At 53.9% G+C, this 19,664-nt stretch overlaps 1 protein-coding gene across 1 annotated transcript in view; it reads left to right on the top strand.

The window, feature by feature from the left end:
- Positions 1–19,664, top strand: part of LOC132989567 (mucin-5AC-like) — a gene marked incomplete at its 5' end in the record, with an annotated part of 55,301 nt that overhangs the window by 10,313 nt on the left and 25,324 nt on the right. The window contains 2 exons of the mRNA XM_061057262.1: positions 3,995–4,039; positions 17,167–17,281. Of these exons, the coding sequence (XP_060913245.1) occupies positions 3,995–4,039; positions 17,167–17,281 (160 nt within the window). The remainder of the gene's footprint in view (positions 1–3,994; positions 4,040–17,166; positions 17,282–19,664) is intronic.

Here is a 19,664-nt window from a genome sequence, read left to right as displayed (position 1 = left end):
AGCTGCTAGAACAACCACAGCTTCCCCAGCTACAACCACATCTACCGCCACAACAACCACAGCTGCCCCAAAAACAACCATAGCTGCCCCAACTACAACCACAACTGCCGCTACAGCAACCGCATCTGCCTCTACTAAAACCACAGCTGCTCAAACTACAACCACAGCTGCCCCGACAACAACCACAGCTGCCCCAACTACAGCCACAGCTGCCCCTACAACCATAGCTGTCGCTACTACAACCACAGAAGCCACTACAACCACATCTGCCCATACTACAACCACAGCTGCCCCAATTACAACCACAGCTGCCACTACGACCACAGCTGTCTCAACAACAACCACAACTGTCCCAACTACAACCACAGCTGCCCCTACTACAACCACAACTGCACCCACTACGACCACAGCTGCATCAACTACGACCACAGCTGCCGCTACAACAACCGCAGCTGCCCCACGTACAACCACAGCAGGCCCTACAACCACAGCTGCCCCAACTACAACCACAGCTGCCCCAACTACAACCACAGCTGCCCCAACTACAGACACAGCTGCCCCAACTACAACCACAGCTGCCCCAACTACAACCACAGCTGCCGCTACAGCAACTGCATCTGCCTCTACTACAACCACAGCTGCTCAAACTACAACCACAGCTGCCCCTACTACAACCTCAGCTGCCCCTACAAACACAGCTTCTGGAATCATAGCTCACACTACAACAACCACAGCTGCCCCTACAACAACCACAACTGCCCCACCTACAGCCAAAGTTGCCCCTACAACCACAGCTGCCCTTACCACAACCACAGCTGCCCCTACTACAACCTCAGCTGCCCCTACAAACACAGCTTCTGGAATCATAGCTCCCACTACAACAACCACAGCTGCCCCTACAACAACCATAACTGCCCCTATTACAACCACAGCTGCACCAACAACGACCACAACTGCCCCACCTACAGCCAAAGTTGCCCCTACAACCACAGCTGTCCTTACTAAAACCACAGCTGCCCCAACAACAACCAAAGCTGCCCCAACTACAGCCACAGCTGCCCCTACAACCACAGCTGCCGCTATAGCGACAACATCGGCCCCTACTACAACCACAGCTGCCCCAACTACAACCACAGCTGCACATACAAACACACCTACAGCTACAACTACAGCTGCCCCAACAACAACCACAGCTGCCCTAACCACAACCACAGCTGCCCCTACTACAACCTCAGCTGCCCCTACAAACACAGCTTCTGGAATCATAGCTCCCACTACAACAACCACAGCTGCCCCTACAACAACCATAACTACCCTTATTACAAACACAGCTGCACCAACAACGACCACAACTGCCCCACCTACAGCCGAAGTTGCCCCTACAACCACAGCTGCCCCAACTACAACCACAGCTGCACCTACAAACACACCTACCGCTACAACAACTACAGCTGCCCTAACCACAACCACAGCGGCCCCTACTACAACCTCAGCTGCCCCAAAAACAACCACAGGTGCTGCTACAACAACCACAACTGCCCTTACAACCACAGCTGCACCAACCACAGCTGCTAGAACAACCACAGCTTCCCCAGCTACAACCACATCTACCGCCACAACAACCACAGCTGCCCCAAAAACAACCATAGCTGCCCCAACTACAACCACAACTGCCGCTACAGCAACCGCATCTGCCCCTACTACAACCACAGCTGCTCAAACTACAACCACAGCTGCCCCGACAACAACCACAGCTGCCCCAACTACAGCCACAGCTGCCCCTACAACCATAGCTGTCGCTACTACAACCACAGAAGCCACTACAACCACATCTGCCCATACTACAACCACAGCTGCCCCAATTACAACCACAGCTGCCACTACGACCACAGCTGTCTCAACAACAACCACAACTGCCCCAACTACAACCACAGCTGCCCCTACTACAACCACAACTGCACCCACTACGACCACAGCTGCATCAACTACGACCACAGCTGCCGCTACAACAACCGCAGCTGCCCCACGTACAACCACAGCAGGCCCTACAACCACAGCTGCCCCAAATACAACCACAGCTGCCCCAACTACAACCACAGCTGCCCCAACTACAGACACAGCTGCCCCAACTACAACCACAGCTGCCCCAACTACAACCACAGCTGCCGCTACAGCAACTGCATCTGCCTCTACTACAACCACAGCTGCTCAAACTACAACCACAGCTGCCCCTACTACAACCTCAGCTGCCCCTACAAACACAGCTTCTGGAATCATAGCTCCCACTACAACAACCACAGCTGCCCCTACAACAACCACAACTGCCCCACCTACAGCCAAAGTTGCCCATACAACCACAGCTGCCCTTACCACAACCACAGCTGCCCCTACTACAACCTCAGCTGCCCCTACAAACACAGCTTCTGGAATCATAGCTCCCACTACAACAACCACAGCTGCCCCTACAACAACCATAACTGCCCCTATTACAACCACAGCTGCACCAACAACGACCACAACTGCCCCACCTACAGCCAAAGTTGTCCCTACAACCACAGCTGTCCTTACTAAAACCACAGCTGCCCCAACAACAACCAAAGCTGCCCCAACTACAGCCACAGCTGCCCCTACAACCACAGCTGCCGCTATAGCGACAACATCTGCCCCTACTACAACCACAGCTGCCCCAACTACAACCACAGCTGCACATACAAACACACCTACAGCTACAACTACAGCTGCCCCTACTACAACCTCAGCTGCCCCTACAAACACAGCTTCTGGAATCATAGCTCCCACTACAACAACCACAGCTGCCCCTACAACAACCATAAATGCCCCTATTACAACCACAGCTGCACCAACAACGACCACAACTGCCCCACCTACAGCCACAGCTGCCCCTACAACCACAGCTGTCCTTACTAAAACCACAGCTGCCCCAACAACAACCAAAGCTGCCCCAACTACAGCCACAGCTGCCCCTACAACCACAGCTGCCGCTATAGCGACAACATCGGCCCCTACTACAACCACAGCTGCCCCAACTACAACCACAGCTGCCCCTACAACCACAGCTGTCGCTACTACAACCACAGGAGCTGTTACAACCACATCTGCCCATACTACAACCACAGCTGCCCCAACTACAACCACAGCTGCACATACAAACACACCTACAGCTACAACTACAGCTGCCCCAACAACAACCACAGCTGCCCTAACCACAACCACAGCTGCCCCTACTACAACCTCAGCTGCCACTACAAACACAGCTTCTGGAATCATAGCTCCCACTACAACAACCACAGCTGCCCCTACAACAACCATAACTGGCCCTATTACAAACACAGCTGCACCAACAACGACCACAACTGCCCCACCTACAGCCAAAGTTGCCCCTACAACCACAGCTGCACCTACAAACACACCTACCACTACAACAACTACAGCTGCCCTAACCACAACCACAGCGGCCCCTACTACAACCTCAGCTGCCACTACAAACACAGCTTCTGGAATCATAGCTCCCACTACAACAACCACAGCTGCCCCTACAACAACCACAACTGCCCCACCTACAGCCAAAGTTGCCCCTACAACCACAGCTGTCCTTACTAAAACCACAGCTGCCCCAACAACAACCAAACCTGCTCCACCTACAACCACAGCTGCTCCAGCAACAACCACAGCTGCCCCGACAACAACCACAGCTGCCCCAACTACAGCCACAGCTGCCCCTACAACCACAGCTGTCGCTACTACAACCACAGAAGCCACTACAACCACATCTGCCCATACTACAACCACAGCTGCCCTAACAAAAACCACAGCTGCCCCAATTACAACCACAGCTGCCACTACGACCACAGCTGTCTCAACAACAACCACAACTGCCCCAACTACAACCACAGCTGCCGCTACAACAACCGCAGCTGCCCCACGTACATCCACAGCAGGCCCTACAACCACAGCTGCCCCAACTACAACCACAGCTGCCCCAACTACAGACACAGCTGCCCCAACTACAACCACAGCTGCCGCTACAGCAACCGCATCTGCCCCTACTACAACCACAGCTGCCCCTACTACAACCTCAGCTGCCCCTACAAACACAGCTTCTGGAATCATCGCTCCCACTACAACAACCACAGCTGCCCCTACAACAACCACAACTGCCCCACCTACAGCCAAAGTTGCCCCTACAACCACATCTGTCCTTACTAAAACCACAGCTGCCCCAACAACAACCACAGCTGCCCCAACTACAACCACAGCTTCTCCAGCAACAACCGCAGCTGTCCCAACTACAACCACAGCTTCTCCAGCAACAACCACAGCTGCTCCAACTACAACCACAGCTTCTCCAGCAACAACCACAGCTGCCCCAACTACAGCCACAGCTGCCCCTACAACCACAGCTGTCGCTGCTACAACCACAGAAGCCGCTACAACCACATCTGCCCATACTACAACCACAGCTGCCCTAACAAAAACCACAGCTGCCCCAATTACAACCACAGCTGCCACTACGACCACAGCTGTCTCAACAACAACCACAATTGCCCCAACCACAACCACAGCTGCCCCTACAAACACAGCTTCTGGAATCATAGCTCCCACTACAACAACCACAGCTGCCCCTACAACAACCATAACTACCCTTATTACAAACACAGCTGCACCAACAACGACCACAACTGCCCCACCTACAGCCAAAGTTGCCCCTACAACCACAGCTGCCCCAACTACAACCACAGCTGCACCTACAAACACACCTACCGCTACAACAACTACAGCTGCCCTAACCACAACCACAGCGGCCCCTACTACAACCCCAGCTGCCACTACAAACACAGCTTCTGGAATCATAGCTCCCACTACAACAACCACAGCTGCCCCTACAACAACCATAACTGGCCCTATTACAAACACAGCTGCACCAACAACGACCACAACTGCCCCACCTACAGCCAAAGTTGCCCCTACAACCACAGCTGCACCTACAAACACACCTACCACTACAACTACTACAGCTGCCCTAACCACAACCACAGCGGCCCCTACTACAACCTCAGCTGCCACTACAAACATAGCTTCTGGAATCATAGCTCCCACTACAACAACCACAGCTGCCCCTACAACAACCATAACTGGCCCTATTACAAACACAGCTGCACCAACAACGACCACAACTGCCCCACCTACAGCCAAAGTTGCCCCTACAACCACAGCTGTCCTTACTAAAACCACAGCTGCCCCAACAACAACCAAACCTGCTCCACCTACAACCACAGCTGCTCCAGCAACAACCACAGCTGTCCCAACAACAACCACAGCTGCACCAACTACAGCCACAGCTGCCCCTACAACCACAGCTGCCGCTATAGCGACCACATCGGCCCCTACTACAACCACAGCTGCCCTAACAAAAACCACAGCTTCCCCAACTACAACCACAGCTGCCCCGACAACAACCACAGCTCCCCCAACTACAACCACAGCTGCCGCTACAACCACAGCTGCCCCGACAACAACCACAGCTGCCCCAACTACAGCCACAGCTGCCCCTACAACCACAGCTGTCGCTACTACAACCACAGAAGCCACTACAACCACATCTGCCCATACTACAACCACAGCTGCCCTAACAAAAACCACAGCTGCCCCAATTACAACCACAGCTGCCACTACGACCACAGCTGTCTCAACAACAACCACAACTTCCCCAACTACAACCACAGCTGCCCCTAATACAACCACAACTGCACCCACTACGACCACAGCTGCATCAACTACGACCACAGCTGCCGCTACAACAACCGCAGCTGCCCCACGTACATCCACAGCAGGCCCTACAACCACAGCTGCCCCAACTACAACCACAGCTGCCCCAACTACAGACACAGCTGCCCCAACTACAACCACAGCTGCCCCAACTACAACCACAGCTGCCGCTACAGCAACTGCATCTGCCTCTACTACAACCACAGCTGCTCAAACTACAACCACAGCTGCCCCTACTACAACCTCAGCTGCCCCTACAAACACAGCTTCTGGAATCATAGCTCCCACTACAACAACCACAGCTGCCCCTACAACAACCACAACTGCCCCACCTACAGCCAAAGTTGCCCCTACAACCACAGCTGCCCTTACCACAACCACAGCTGCCCCTACTACAACCTCAGCTGCCCCTACAAACACAGCTTCTGGAATCATAGCTCCCACTACAACAACCACAGCTGCCCCTACAACAACCATAACTGCCCCTATTACAACCACAGCTGCACCAACAACGACCACAACTGCCCCACCTACAGCCAAAGTTGCCCCTACAACCACAGCTGTCCTTACTAAAACCACAGCTGCCCCAACAACAACCACAGCTGCCCCAACTACAACCACAGCTGCACCTACAAACACACCTACCGCTACAACAACTACAGCTGCCCTAACCACAACCACAGCGGCCCCTACTACAACCTCAGCTGCCACTACAAACACAGCTTCTGGAATCATAGCTCCCACTACAACAACCACAGCTGCCCCTACAACAACCATAACTGGCCCTATTACAAACACAGCTGCACCAACAACGACCACAACTGCCCCACCTACAGCCAAAGTTGCCCCTACAACCACAGCTGTCCTTACTAAAACCACAGCTGCCCCAACAACAACCAAACCTGCTCCAACTACAACCACAGCTGCTCCAGCAACAACCACAGCTGTCCCAACAACAACCACAGCTGCACCAACTACAGCCACAGCTACCCCTACAACCACAGCTGCCGCTATAGCGACCACATCGGCCCCTACTACAACCACAGCTGCCCTAACAAAAACCACAGCTTCCCCAACTACAACCACAGCTGCCCCAACAACAACCACAGCTGCCCCAACTACAGCCACAGCTGCCCCTACAACCACAGCTGCCCTAACAAAAACCACAGCTGCCCCAACTACAACCACAGCAGGCCCTACAACCACAGATGCCCCAAATACAACCACAGCTGCCCCAACAACAACCACAGCTGCCCCAACTACAACCACATCTGCCCCTACTACAACCACATCTGCCCTAACAAAAACCACAGCTGTCCCAACTACAGCCACAGCTGCCCCAAAAACAACCACAGCTGCCCCAAAAACAACCACAGCTGCTGCTACAACAACCACAACTGCCCTTACAACCACAGCTGCACCAACCACAGCTGCTAGAACAACCACAGCTTCCCCAGCTACAACCACATCTACCGCCACAACAACCACAGCTGCCCCAAAAACAACCATAGCTGCCCCAACTACAACCACAACTGCCGCTACAGCAACCGCATCTGCCCCTACTAAAACCACAGCTGCTCAAACTACAACCACAGCTGCCCCGACAACAACCACAGCTGCCCCAACTACAGCCACAGCTGCCCCTACAACCATAGCTGTCGCTACTACAACCACAGAAGCCACTACAACCACATCTGCCCATACTACAACCACAGCTGCCCCAATTACAACCACAGCTGCCACTACGACCACAGCTGTCTCAACAACAACCACAACTGTCCCAACTACAACCACAGCTGCCCCTACTACAACCACAACTGCACCCACTACGACCACAGCTGCATCAACTACGACCACAGCTGCCGCTACAACAACCGCAGCTGCCCCACGTACAACCACAGCAGGCCCTACAACCACAGCTGCCCCAACTACAACCACAGCTGCCCCAACTACAACCACAGCTGCCCCAACTACAGACACAGCTGCCCCAACTACAACCACAGCTGCCCCAACTACAACCACAGCTGCCGCTACAGCAACTGCATCTGCCTCTACTACAACCACAGCTGCTCAAACTACAACCACAGCTGCCCCTACTACAACCTCAGCTGCCCCTACAAACACAGCTTCTGGAATCATAGCTCACACTACAACAACCACAGCTGCCCCTACAACAACCACAACTGCCCCACCTACAGCCAAAGTTGCCCCTACAACCACAGCTGCCCTTACCACAACCACAGCTGCCCCTACTACAACCTCAGCTGCCCCTACAAACACAGCTTCTGGAATCATAGCTCCCACTACAACAACCACAGCTGCCCCTACAACAACCATAACTGCCCCTATTACAACCACAGCTGCACCAACAACGACCACAACTGCCCCACCTACAGCCAAAGTTGCCCCTACAACCACAGCTGTCCTTACTAAAACCACAGCTGCCCCAACAACAACCAAAGCTGCCCCAACTACAGCCACAGCTGCCCCTACAACCACAGCTGCCGCTATAGCGACAACATCGGCCCCTACTACAACCACAGCTGCCCCAACTACAACCACAGCTGCACATACAAACACACCTACAGCTACAACTACAGCTGCCCCAACAACAACCACAGCTGCCCTAACCACAACCACAGCTGCCCCTACTACAACCTCAGCTGCCCCTACAAACACAGCTTCTGGAATCATAGCTCCCACTACAACAACCACAGCTGCCCCTACAACAACCATAACTACCCTTATTACAAACACAGCTGCACCAACAACGACCACAACTGCCCCACCTACAGCCGAAGTTGCCCCTACAACCACAGCTGCCCCAACTACAACCACAGCTGCACCTACAAACACACCTACCGCTACAACAACTACAGCTGCCCTAACCACAACCACAGCGGCCCCTACTACAACCTCAGCTGCCCCAAAAACAACCACAGGTGCTGCTACAACAACCACAACTGCCCTTACAACCACAGCTGCACCAACCACAGCTGCTAGAACAACCACAGCTTCCCCAGCTACAACCACATCTACCGCCACAACAACCACAGCTGCCCCAAAAACAACCATAGCTGCCCCAACTACAACCACAACTGCCGCTACAGCAACCGCATCTGCCCCTACTACAACCACAGCTGCTCAAACTACAACCACAGCTGCCCCGACAACAACCACAGCTGCCCCAACTACAGCCACAGCTGCCCCTACAACCATAGCTGTCGCTACTACAACCACAGAAGCCACTACAACCACATCTGCCCATACTACAACCACAGCTGCCCCAATTACAACCACAGCTGCCACTACGACCACAGCTGTCTCAACAACAACCACAACTGCCCCAACTACAACCACAGCTGCCCCTACTACAACCACAACTGCACCCACTACGACCACAGCTGCATCAACTACGACCACAGCTGCCGCTACAACAACCGCAGCTGCCCCACGTACAACCACAGCAGGCCCTACAACCACAGCTGCCCCAAATACAACCACAGCTGCCCCAACTACAACCACAGCTGCCCCAACTACAGACACAGCTGCCCCAACTACAACCACAGCTGCCCCAACTACAACCACAGCTGCCGCTACAGCAACTGCATCTGCCTCTACTACAACCACAGCTGCTCAAACTACAACCACAGCTGCCCCTACTACAACCTCAGCTGCCCCTACAAACACAGCTTCTGGAATCATAGCTCCCACTACAACAACCACAGCTGCCCCTACAACAACCACAACTGCCCCACCTACAGCCAAAGTTGCCCATACAACCACAGCTGCCCTTACCACAACCACAGCTGCCCCTACTACAACCTCAGCTGCCCCTACAAACACAGCTTCTGGAATCATAGCTCCCACTACAACAACCACAGCTGCCCCTACAACAACCATAACTGCCCCTATTACAACCACAGCTGCACCAACAACGACCACAACTGCCCCACCTACAGCCAAAGTTGTCCCTACAACCACAGCTGTCCTTACTAAAACCACAGCTGCCCCAACAACAACCAAAGCTGCCCCAACTACAGCCACAGCTGCCCCTACAACCACAGCTGCCGCTATAGCGACAACATCTGCCCCTACTACAACCACAGCTGCCCCAACTACAACCACAGCTGCACATACAAACACACCTACAGCTACAACTACAGCTGCCCCTACTACAACCTCAGCTGCCCCTACAAACACAGCTTCTGGAATCATAGCTCCCACTACAACAACCACAGCTGCCCCTACAACAACCATAAATGCCCCTATTACAACCACAGCTGCACCAACAACGACCACAACTGCCCCACCTACAGCCAAAGTTGCCCCTACAACCACAGCTGTCCTTACTAAAACCACAGCTGCCCCAACAACAACCAAAGCTGCCCCAACTACAGCCACAGCTGCCCCTACAACCACAGCTGCCGCTATAGCGACAACATCGGCCCCTACTACAACCACAGCTGCCCCAACTACAACCACAGCTGCCCCTACAACCACAGCTGTCGCTACTACAACCACAGGAGCTGTTACAACCACATCTGCCCATACTACAACCACAGCTGCCCCAACTACAACCACAGCTGCACATACAAACACACCTACAGCTACAACTACAGCTGCCCCAACAACAACCACAGCTGCCCTAACCACAACCACAGCTGCCCCTACTACAACCTCAGCTGCCACTACAAACACAGCTTCTGGAATCATAGCTCCCACTACAACAACCACAGCTGCCCCTACACCAACCATAACTGGCCCTATTACAAACACAGCTGCACCAACAACGACCACAACTGCCCCACCTACAGCCAAAGTTGCCCCTACAACCACAGCTGCACCTACAAACACACCTACCACTACAACAACTACAGCTGCCCTAACCACAACCACAGCGGCCCCTACTACAACCTCAGCTGCCACTACAAACACAGCTTCTGGAATCATAGCTCCCACTACAACAACCACAGCTGCCCCTACAACAACCACAACTGCCCCACCTACAGCCAAAGTTGCCCCTACAACCACAGCTGTCCTTACTAAAACCACAGCTGCCCCAACAACAACCAAACCTGCTCCACCTACAACCACAGCTGCTCCAGCAACAACCACAGCTGCCCCGACAACAACCACAGCTGCCCCAACTACAGCCACAGCTGCCCCTACAACCACAGCTGTCGCTACTACAACCACAGAAGCCACTACAACCACATCTGCCCATACTACAACCACAGCTGCCCTAACAAAAACCACAGCTGCCCCAATTACAACCACAGCTGCCACTACGACCACAGCTGTCTCAAGAACAACCACAACTGCCCCAACTACAACCACAGCTGCCGCTACAACAACCGCAGCTGCCCCACGTACATCCACAGCAGGCCCTACAACCACAGCTGCCCCAACTACAACCACAGCTGCCCCAACTACAGACACAGCTGCCCCAACTACAACCACAGCTGCCGCTACAGCAACCGCATCTGCCCCTACTACAACCACAGCTGCCCCTACTACAACCTCAGCTGCCCCTACAAACACAGCTTCTGGAATCATCGCTCCCACTACAACAACCACAGCTGCCCCTACAACAACCACAACTGCCCCACCTACAGCCAAAGTTGCCCCTACAACCACATCTGTCCTTACTAAAACCACAGCTGCCCCAACAACAACCACAGCTGCCCCAACTACAACCACAGCTTCTCCAGCAACAACCGCAGCTGTCCCAACTACAACCACAGCTTCTCCAGCAACAACCACAGCTGCTCCAACTACAACCACAGCTTCTCCAGCAACAACCACAGCTGCCCCAACTACAGCCACAGCTGCCCCTACAACCACAGCTGTCGCTGCTACAACCACAGAAGCCGCTACAACCACATCTGCCCATACTACAACCACAGCTGCCCTAACAAAAACCACAGCTGCCCCAATTACAACCACAGCTGCCACTACGACCACAGCTGTCTCAACAACAACCACAATTGCCCCAACCACAACCACAGCTGCCCCTACAAACACAGCTTCTGGAATCATAGCTCCCACTACAACAACCACAGCTGCCCCTACAACAACCATAACTACCCTTATTACAAACACAGCTGCACCAACAACGACCACAACTGCCCCACCTACAGCCAAAGTTGCCCCTACAACCACAGCTGCCCCAACTACAACCACAGCTGCACCTACAAACACACCTACCGCTACAACAACTACAGCTGCCCTAACCACAACCACAGCGGCCCCTACTACAACCTCAGCTGCCACTACAAACACAGCTTCTGGAATCATAGCTCCCACTACAACAACCACAGCTGCCCCTACAACAACCATAACTGGCCCTATTACAAACACAGCTGCACCAACAACGACCACAACTGCCCCACCTACAGCCAAAGTTGCCCCTACAACCACAGCTGCACCTACAAACACACCTACCACTACAACTACTACAGCTGCCCTAACCACAACCACAGCGGCCCCTACTACAACCTCAGCTGCCACTACAAACACAGCTTCTGGAATCATAGCTCCCACTACAACAACCACAGCTGCCCCTACAACAACCATAACTGGCCCTATTACAAACACAGCTGCACCAACAACGACCACAACTGCCCCACCTACAGCCAAAGTTGCCCCTACAACCACAGCTGTCCTTACTAAAACCACAGCTGCCCCAACAACAACCAAACCTGCTCCACCTACAACCACAGCTGCTCCAGCAACAACCACAGCTGTCCCAACAACAACCACAGCTGCACCAACTACAGCCACAGCTGCCCCTACAACCACAGCTGCCGCTATAGCGACCACATCGGCCCCTACTACAACCACAGCTGCCCTAACAAAAACCACAGCTTCCCCAACTACAACCACAGCTGCCCCGACAACAACCACAGCTCCCCCAACTACAACCACAGCTGCCGCTACAACCACAGCTGCCCCGACAACAACCACAGCTGCCCCAACTACAGCCACAGCTGCCCCTACAACCACAGCTGTCGCTACTACAACCACAGAAGCCACTACAACCACATCTGCCCATACTACAACCACAGCTGCCCTAACAAAAACCACAGCTGCCCCAATTACAACCACAGCTGCCACTACGACCACAGCTGTCTCAACAACAACCACAACTTCCCCAACTACAACCACAGCTGCCCCTAATACAACCACAACTGCACCCACTACGACCACAGCTGCATCAACTACGACCACAGCTGCCGCTACAACAACCGCAGCTGCCCCACGTACATCCACAGCAGGCCCTACAACCACAGCTGCCCCAACTACAACCACAGCTGCCCCAACTACAGACACAGCTGCCCCAACTACAACCACAGCTGCCGCTACAGCAACCGCGTCTGCCCCTACTACAACCACAGCTGCCCCTACTACAACCTCAGCTGCCCCTACAAACACAGCTTCTGGAATCATCGCACCCACTACAACAACCACAGCTGCCCCTACAACAACCACAACTGCCCCACCTACAGCCAAAGTTGCCCCTACAACCACATCTGTCCTTACTAAAACCACAGCTGCACCAACAACAACCACAGCTGCCCCAACTACAACCACAGCTTCTCCAGCAACAACCGCAACTGTCCCAACTACAACCACAGCTTCTCAAGCAACAACCACAGCTGCTCCAACTACAACCACAGCTTCTCCAGCAACAACCACAGCTGCCCCAACTACAGCCACAGCTGCCCCTACAACCACAGCTGTCACTGCTACAACCACAGAAGCCGCTACAACCACATCTGCCCATACTACAACCACAGCTGCCCTAACAAAAACCACAGCTGCCCCAATTACAACCACAGCTGCCACTACGACCACAGCTGTCTCAACAACAACCACAACTGCCCCAACTACAAACACAGCTGCCCCTACTACAACCACAACTGCACCCACTACGACCACAGCTGCATCAACTACGACCACAGCTGCCGCTACAACAACCGCAGCTGCCCCACCTACATCCACAGCAGGCCCTACAACCACAGCTGCCCAAACTACAACCACAGCTGCCCCAACTACAACCACAGCTGCCCCAACTACAACCACATCTGCCCCTACTACAACCACAGCTGCCCTAACAAAAACCACAGCTGCCCCAACTACAGACACAGCTGCCGCTACAGCAACCGCATCTGCCCCTGCAACCACAGCTGCAACAACCACAGCTCCTAGAACAACCACAGCTTCCCCAACTACAACCACATCTACCGCCACAACAACCACATCTACCGCCACAACAACCACAGCTGCCCCAACAACACCCACAGCTGTCCCAACAACAACCACAGCTGCCACTACGACCACAGCTGTCCCAACAACAACCAGAACTGCCCCAACTACAACCACAGCTGCCCCTACTACAACCACAACTGCACCGACTACAACCACAGCTGCCCCTACAACAACCACATCTGCCCCACCTAAATCCACAGCAGGCCCTACAACTACAGCTGCCCCAACAACAACCACAGCTGCCCCAACTACAATCACAGCTGCCGCGACAACAACCACAACTGCCCCTACAAACACAGCTGCAACAACTACAGCTGCTAGAACAACCACAGCTTCCCCAACTACAACCACATCTACCGCCACAACAACCACAGCTGCCCCAACAACACCCACAGCTGTCCCAACAACAACCACAGCTGCCACTACGACCACAGCTGTCCCAACAACAACCAGAACTGCCCCAACTACAACCACAGCTGCCCCTACTACAACCACAACTGCACCGACTACAACCACAGCTGCCCCTACAACAACCACAGCTGCCCCACCTACATCCACAGCAGGCCCTACAACTACAGCTGCCCCAACAACAACCACAGCTGCCCCAACTACAACCACAGCTGCCACTATAGCGACCACATCTGCCCCTACTACAACCACAGCTGCCCCTACTACAACCTCAGCTACCCCTACAAACACAGCTTCTGGAATCATAGCTCCCACTATAACAACCACAGCTGCCCCTACAACAACCATAACTGCACCTATTACAACCACAGCTGCACCAACAACGACCACAACTGCCCCACCTACAGCCAAAGTTGCCCCTACAACCACAGCTGTCCTTACTAAAACCACAGCTGCCCCAACAACAACCAAAGCTGCCCCAACTACAACCACAGCTGCTCCAGCAACAACCACAGCTGTCCCAACAACAACCACAGCTGCACCAACTACAGCCACAGCTGCCCCTACAACCACAGCTGCCGCTATAGCGACCACATCGGCCCCTACTACAACCACAGCTGCCATAACAAAAACCACAGCTTCCCCAACTACAACCACAGCTGCCCCTATTCGAACCACAGCTGCCCCAACAACAACCACAGCTGCCCCAACTACAGCCACAGCTGCCCCTACAACCACAGCTGTCGCTACTATAACCACAGAAGCCGTTACAACCACAGCTGCCGCTACAACAACCGCAGCTGCCCCACGTACATCCACAGCAGGCCCTACAACCACAGCTGCCCCAACTACAACCACAGCTGCCCCAACTACAACCACAGCTGCCCCAACTAAAACCACAGCTGCCCCAACTACAGCCACAGCTGCCCCTACAACCACAGCTGCCGCTATAGCGACAACATCGGCCCCTACTACAACCACAGCTGCCCTAACAAAAACCACAACTTCCCCAACTACAACCACAGCTGCCCCTATTAGAACCACAGCTGCCCCAACAACAACCACAGCTGCCCCAACTACAGCCACAGCTGCCCCTACAACCACAGCTGTCGCTACTACAACCACAGGAGCTGTTACAACCACATCTGCCCATACTACAACCACAGCTGCCCCAACTACAACCACAGCTGCACAAACAAACACACCTACCACTACAACAACTACAACTGGCCCATCAACAACCACAGCTGCCCGAACCACAACCACAGCTGCCCCTACTACAACCTCAGCTGCCCCTACAAACACAGCTTCTGGAATCATAGCTCCCACTACAACAACCACAGCTGCCCCTACAACAACCATAACTGCCCCTATTACAATCACACCTGCACCAACAACGACCACAACTGCCCCACCTACAGCCAGAGTTGCCCCTACAACCACAGCTGTCCTTACTAAAACCACAGCTGCCCCAACAACAACCAAAGCTGCCCCAACTACAACCACAGCTGCCCCTACAACCACAGCTGCCGCTATAGCGACCACATCGGCCCCTACTATAACCACAGCTGCCCTAACAAAAACCACAGCTTCCCCAACTACAACCACAGCTGCCCCTATTAGAACCACAGCTGCCCCTACAACAACCACAGCTGCCCCAACTACAGCCAAAGTTGCCCCTACAACCACAGCTGTCCTTACTAAAACCACAGCTGCCACTACAACAACCACAGCTGCACCAACTACAGCCACAGCTGCCCCTACAACCACAGCTGCCGCTATAGCGACCACATCGGCCCCTACTACAACCACAGCTGCCCTAACAAAAACCACAGCTTCCCCAACTACAACCACAGCTGCCCCTATTAGAACCACAGCTGCCCCTACAACAACCACAGCTGCCCCAACTACAGCCAAAGTTGCCCCTACAACCACAGCTGTCCTTACTAAAACCACAGCTGCCCCAACAACAACCACAGCTGCCCCAACTACAGCCACAGCTGCCCGTACAACCACAGCTGTCGCTACTACAACCACAGAAGCCGCTACAACCACATCTGCCCATACTACAACCACAGCTGCCCTAACAAAAACCACAGTTGCCCCAACTACAACCACAGCTACACCTACAAACACACCTACGGCTACAACAACCACAGCTGCCCCAATTACAACCACAGCTGCCACTAAGACCACAGCTGTCTCAACAACAACCACAACTGCCCCAACTACAACCACAGCTGCCCCTACTACAACCACAACTGCACCCACTACGACCATAGCTGCACAAACTACGACCACAGCTGCCGCTACAACAACCGCAGCTGCCCCACCTACATCAACAGCAGGCCCTACAACCACAGCTGCCCCAACTACAACCACAGCTGCCCCAACAACAACCACAGCTGCCCCAACTACAACCACATCTGCCCCTACAACAACCACAGCTGACCTAACAAAAACCACAGCTGCCCCAACTACAGCCACAGTTGCCCCAAAAACAACCACAGCTGCCCCAACTACAACCACAGCTGCCGCTACAGCAACCGCATCTGCCCCTACTACAACCACAGCTGCTCAAACTACAACCACAGCTGCCACGACAACAACCACAGCTGCCCCAACTACAACCACAGCTGCTGCTAAAACAACCACAACTGCCCCTACAACCACAACTGCACCAACCACAGCTGCTAGAACAACCACAGCTTCCCCAGCTACAACCATATCTACCTCCACAACAACCACAGCTGCCCCTACAACCACAGCTGCCGCTATAGCGACCACATCGGCCCCAACTACAACCACAGCTGCCCTAACAAAAACCACAGCTGCCCCAACTACAACCACAGCTGCACCTACAAACACACCTACCGCTACAACAACTACAGCTGCCCCTACTACAACCACAGCTTCCCCAAAAACAACCACAGCTGCCCCTACTACAACAACATCTGCCGCTACAACAACCACAGCTGCCCCAACTACAACAGCTGCCCCAACAACAACCACAGCTGCCCCAACAACAACCACATTTGCCCTTACTACAACAACATCTGCCGCTACAACAACCACAGCTGCCCCAACTACAACAGCTGCCCCTACTACAACCACAGCTGCCACAACATCTACCCCTACTGCAACAGCTGCCCCTACAACAACCACAGCTGCCCCAATAACAACCACAGTTGCCGCTAAAACAACCACGGCTGCCCCAACAACCACAGTTGCCACAACAACAACCACAGCTGCCCCTACTACAACCACAGCTGCCACAACAAACACATCTGGCCCTACTACAATAACATCTGCCGCTACAACAACCACAGCTGCCCCTACAACAACCACAGCTGCCCCAACTCCAACAGCTGCCCCAACAACAACCACAGCTGCCCCAACTACAACCACAGCTGCCCCAACTACAACCACAGCTGCCCCCACAACAACCACAGCTGCCGCAACAACAACCACAGCTGCTCCTACTACAACCACAGCTAACCCAACAACAACCACAGCTGCAGCTACAACAACCACAGCTGCCCCTACAACAACAGCTGCCCCTCCGACAACCACAGCTGTCCCTACTACAATCACAGCTGCCACAACTACAACAACAGCTGCCGCTACAACAACCACATCTGTCCCTACAACAACCACAGCTGCCCCAACAACAACAGCTGCCCCTACTACAACCACAGCTGCCACAACAACCACATCTGGCCCTACTACAACAACATCTGCCGCTACAACAACCACAGCTGCCCCAACTACAACAGCTGCCCCTACAACAATTAGAGCTGCCCCAACAACAACCACAGCTACCCCAACAACAACCACAGCTACAGCTACAACAACCACAGCTGCCACTGCTACAACCACAGCTGCCCCTACAACCACAGCTGCCCCAACAACAACCACACCTGCCACTACAACAACCACATCTGCTCCTACTACAACCACAGCTGCCCCAACAACAACCACAGCTGCCCCTACTACAACAACATCTGCCGCTACAACAACCACAGATGCCCCAACTACAACAGCTGCCCCAACAACAACCACAGCTGCCCCAACAACAACCACATTTGCCCTTACTACAACAACATCTGCCGCTACAACAACCACAGCTGCCCCAACTACAACAGCTGCCCCTACTACAACCACAGCTGCCACAACAACAACCACAGCTGCCGCTAAAACAACCACGGCTGCCCCAACAACCACAGTTGCCACAACAACAACCACAGCTGCCCATACTACAACCACAGCTGCCACAACAACCACATCTGGCCCTACTATAACAACATCTGCCGCTACAACAACCACAGCTGCCCCAACTACAACAGCTGCCCCTACAACAATTAGAGCTTCCCCAACAACTACCACAGAGACCCCAACAACAACCACAGCTACAGCTATAACAACCACAGCTGCCACTGCTACAACCACAGCTGCCCCAACAACAACCACAGCTGCCCAAACAACAACCACAGTTGCCGCTACAACAACAACAGCTGCCCCAACAACAACCTCAGCTGCCCCAACAACAACCACAGCTGCCGCTACAACAACCACAGCTGCCCCTAAAACAACCACAGCTGCCCCAACTCCAACAGCTGCCCCAACAACAACCACATCTGCCCCAACTACAACCACAGCTGCCCCAACTACAACCACAGCTGCCCCCACAACAACCACAGCTGCCGCAACAACAACCACAGCTGCCCCTACTACAACCACAGCTGCCCCAACTCCAACAGCTGCCCCAACAACAACCACAGCTGCCCCTACAACAACCACAACAGCACCCACTACAACCACAGCTGCCCCTACAACAACCATAACTGCCCCTATTACAACCACATCTGCCCCCACTACAACCACAGCTGTCCCAACAACAACCACAGCTGCCCCAACTACAACCACAGCTACCCCAACAAAAACCATAACTGATGCTACAACAACCACAGCTGTCCAAGCTACAACCACAGCTGCCCAAACTACAAACACAGCTGAAGCTACAACAACCACAACTGCCGCTACAACAACCACAGCTGCCACAACTAAAACCACAGCTGCCGCTACAAAAACCACATCTGCCCCTACTACAACCACAGCTGCTAGAACAACAACCACAGCTGTCCAAACTACAAACACAGCAGGAGCTACAGCAACCGCTACAACAACCACAGCTG

This window comes from Labrus mixtus, chromosome 15 (assembly GCF_963584025.1).
Source record: "Labrus mixtus chromosome 15, fLabMix1.1, whole genome shotgun sequence".
In the NCBI taxonomy this organism is placed as follows: Eukaryota; Metazoa; Chordata; class Actinopteri; order Labriformes; family Labridae; genus Labrus; species Labrus mixtus.
The sequence above is the reverse complement of the archived record's forward strand: the minus strand, read 5'-3'. Positions and strand labels throughout refer to the sequence as shown.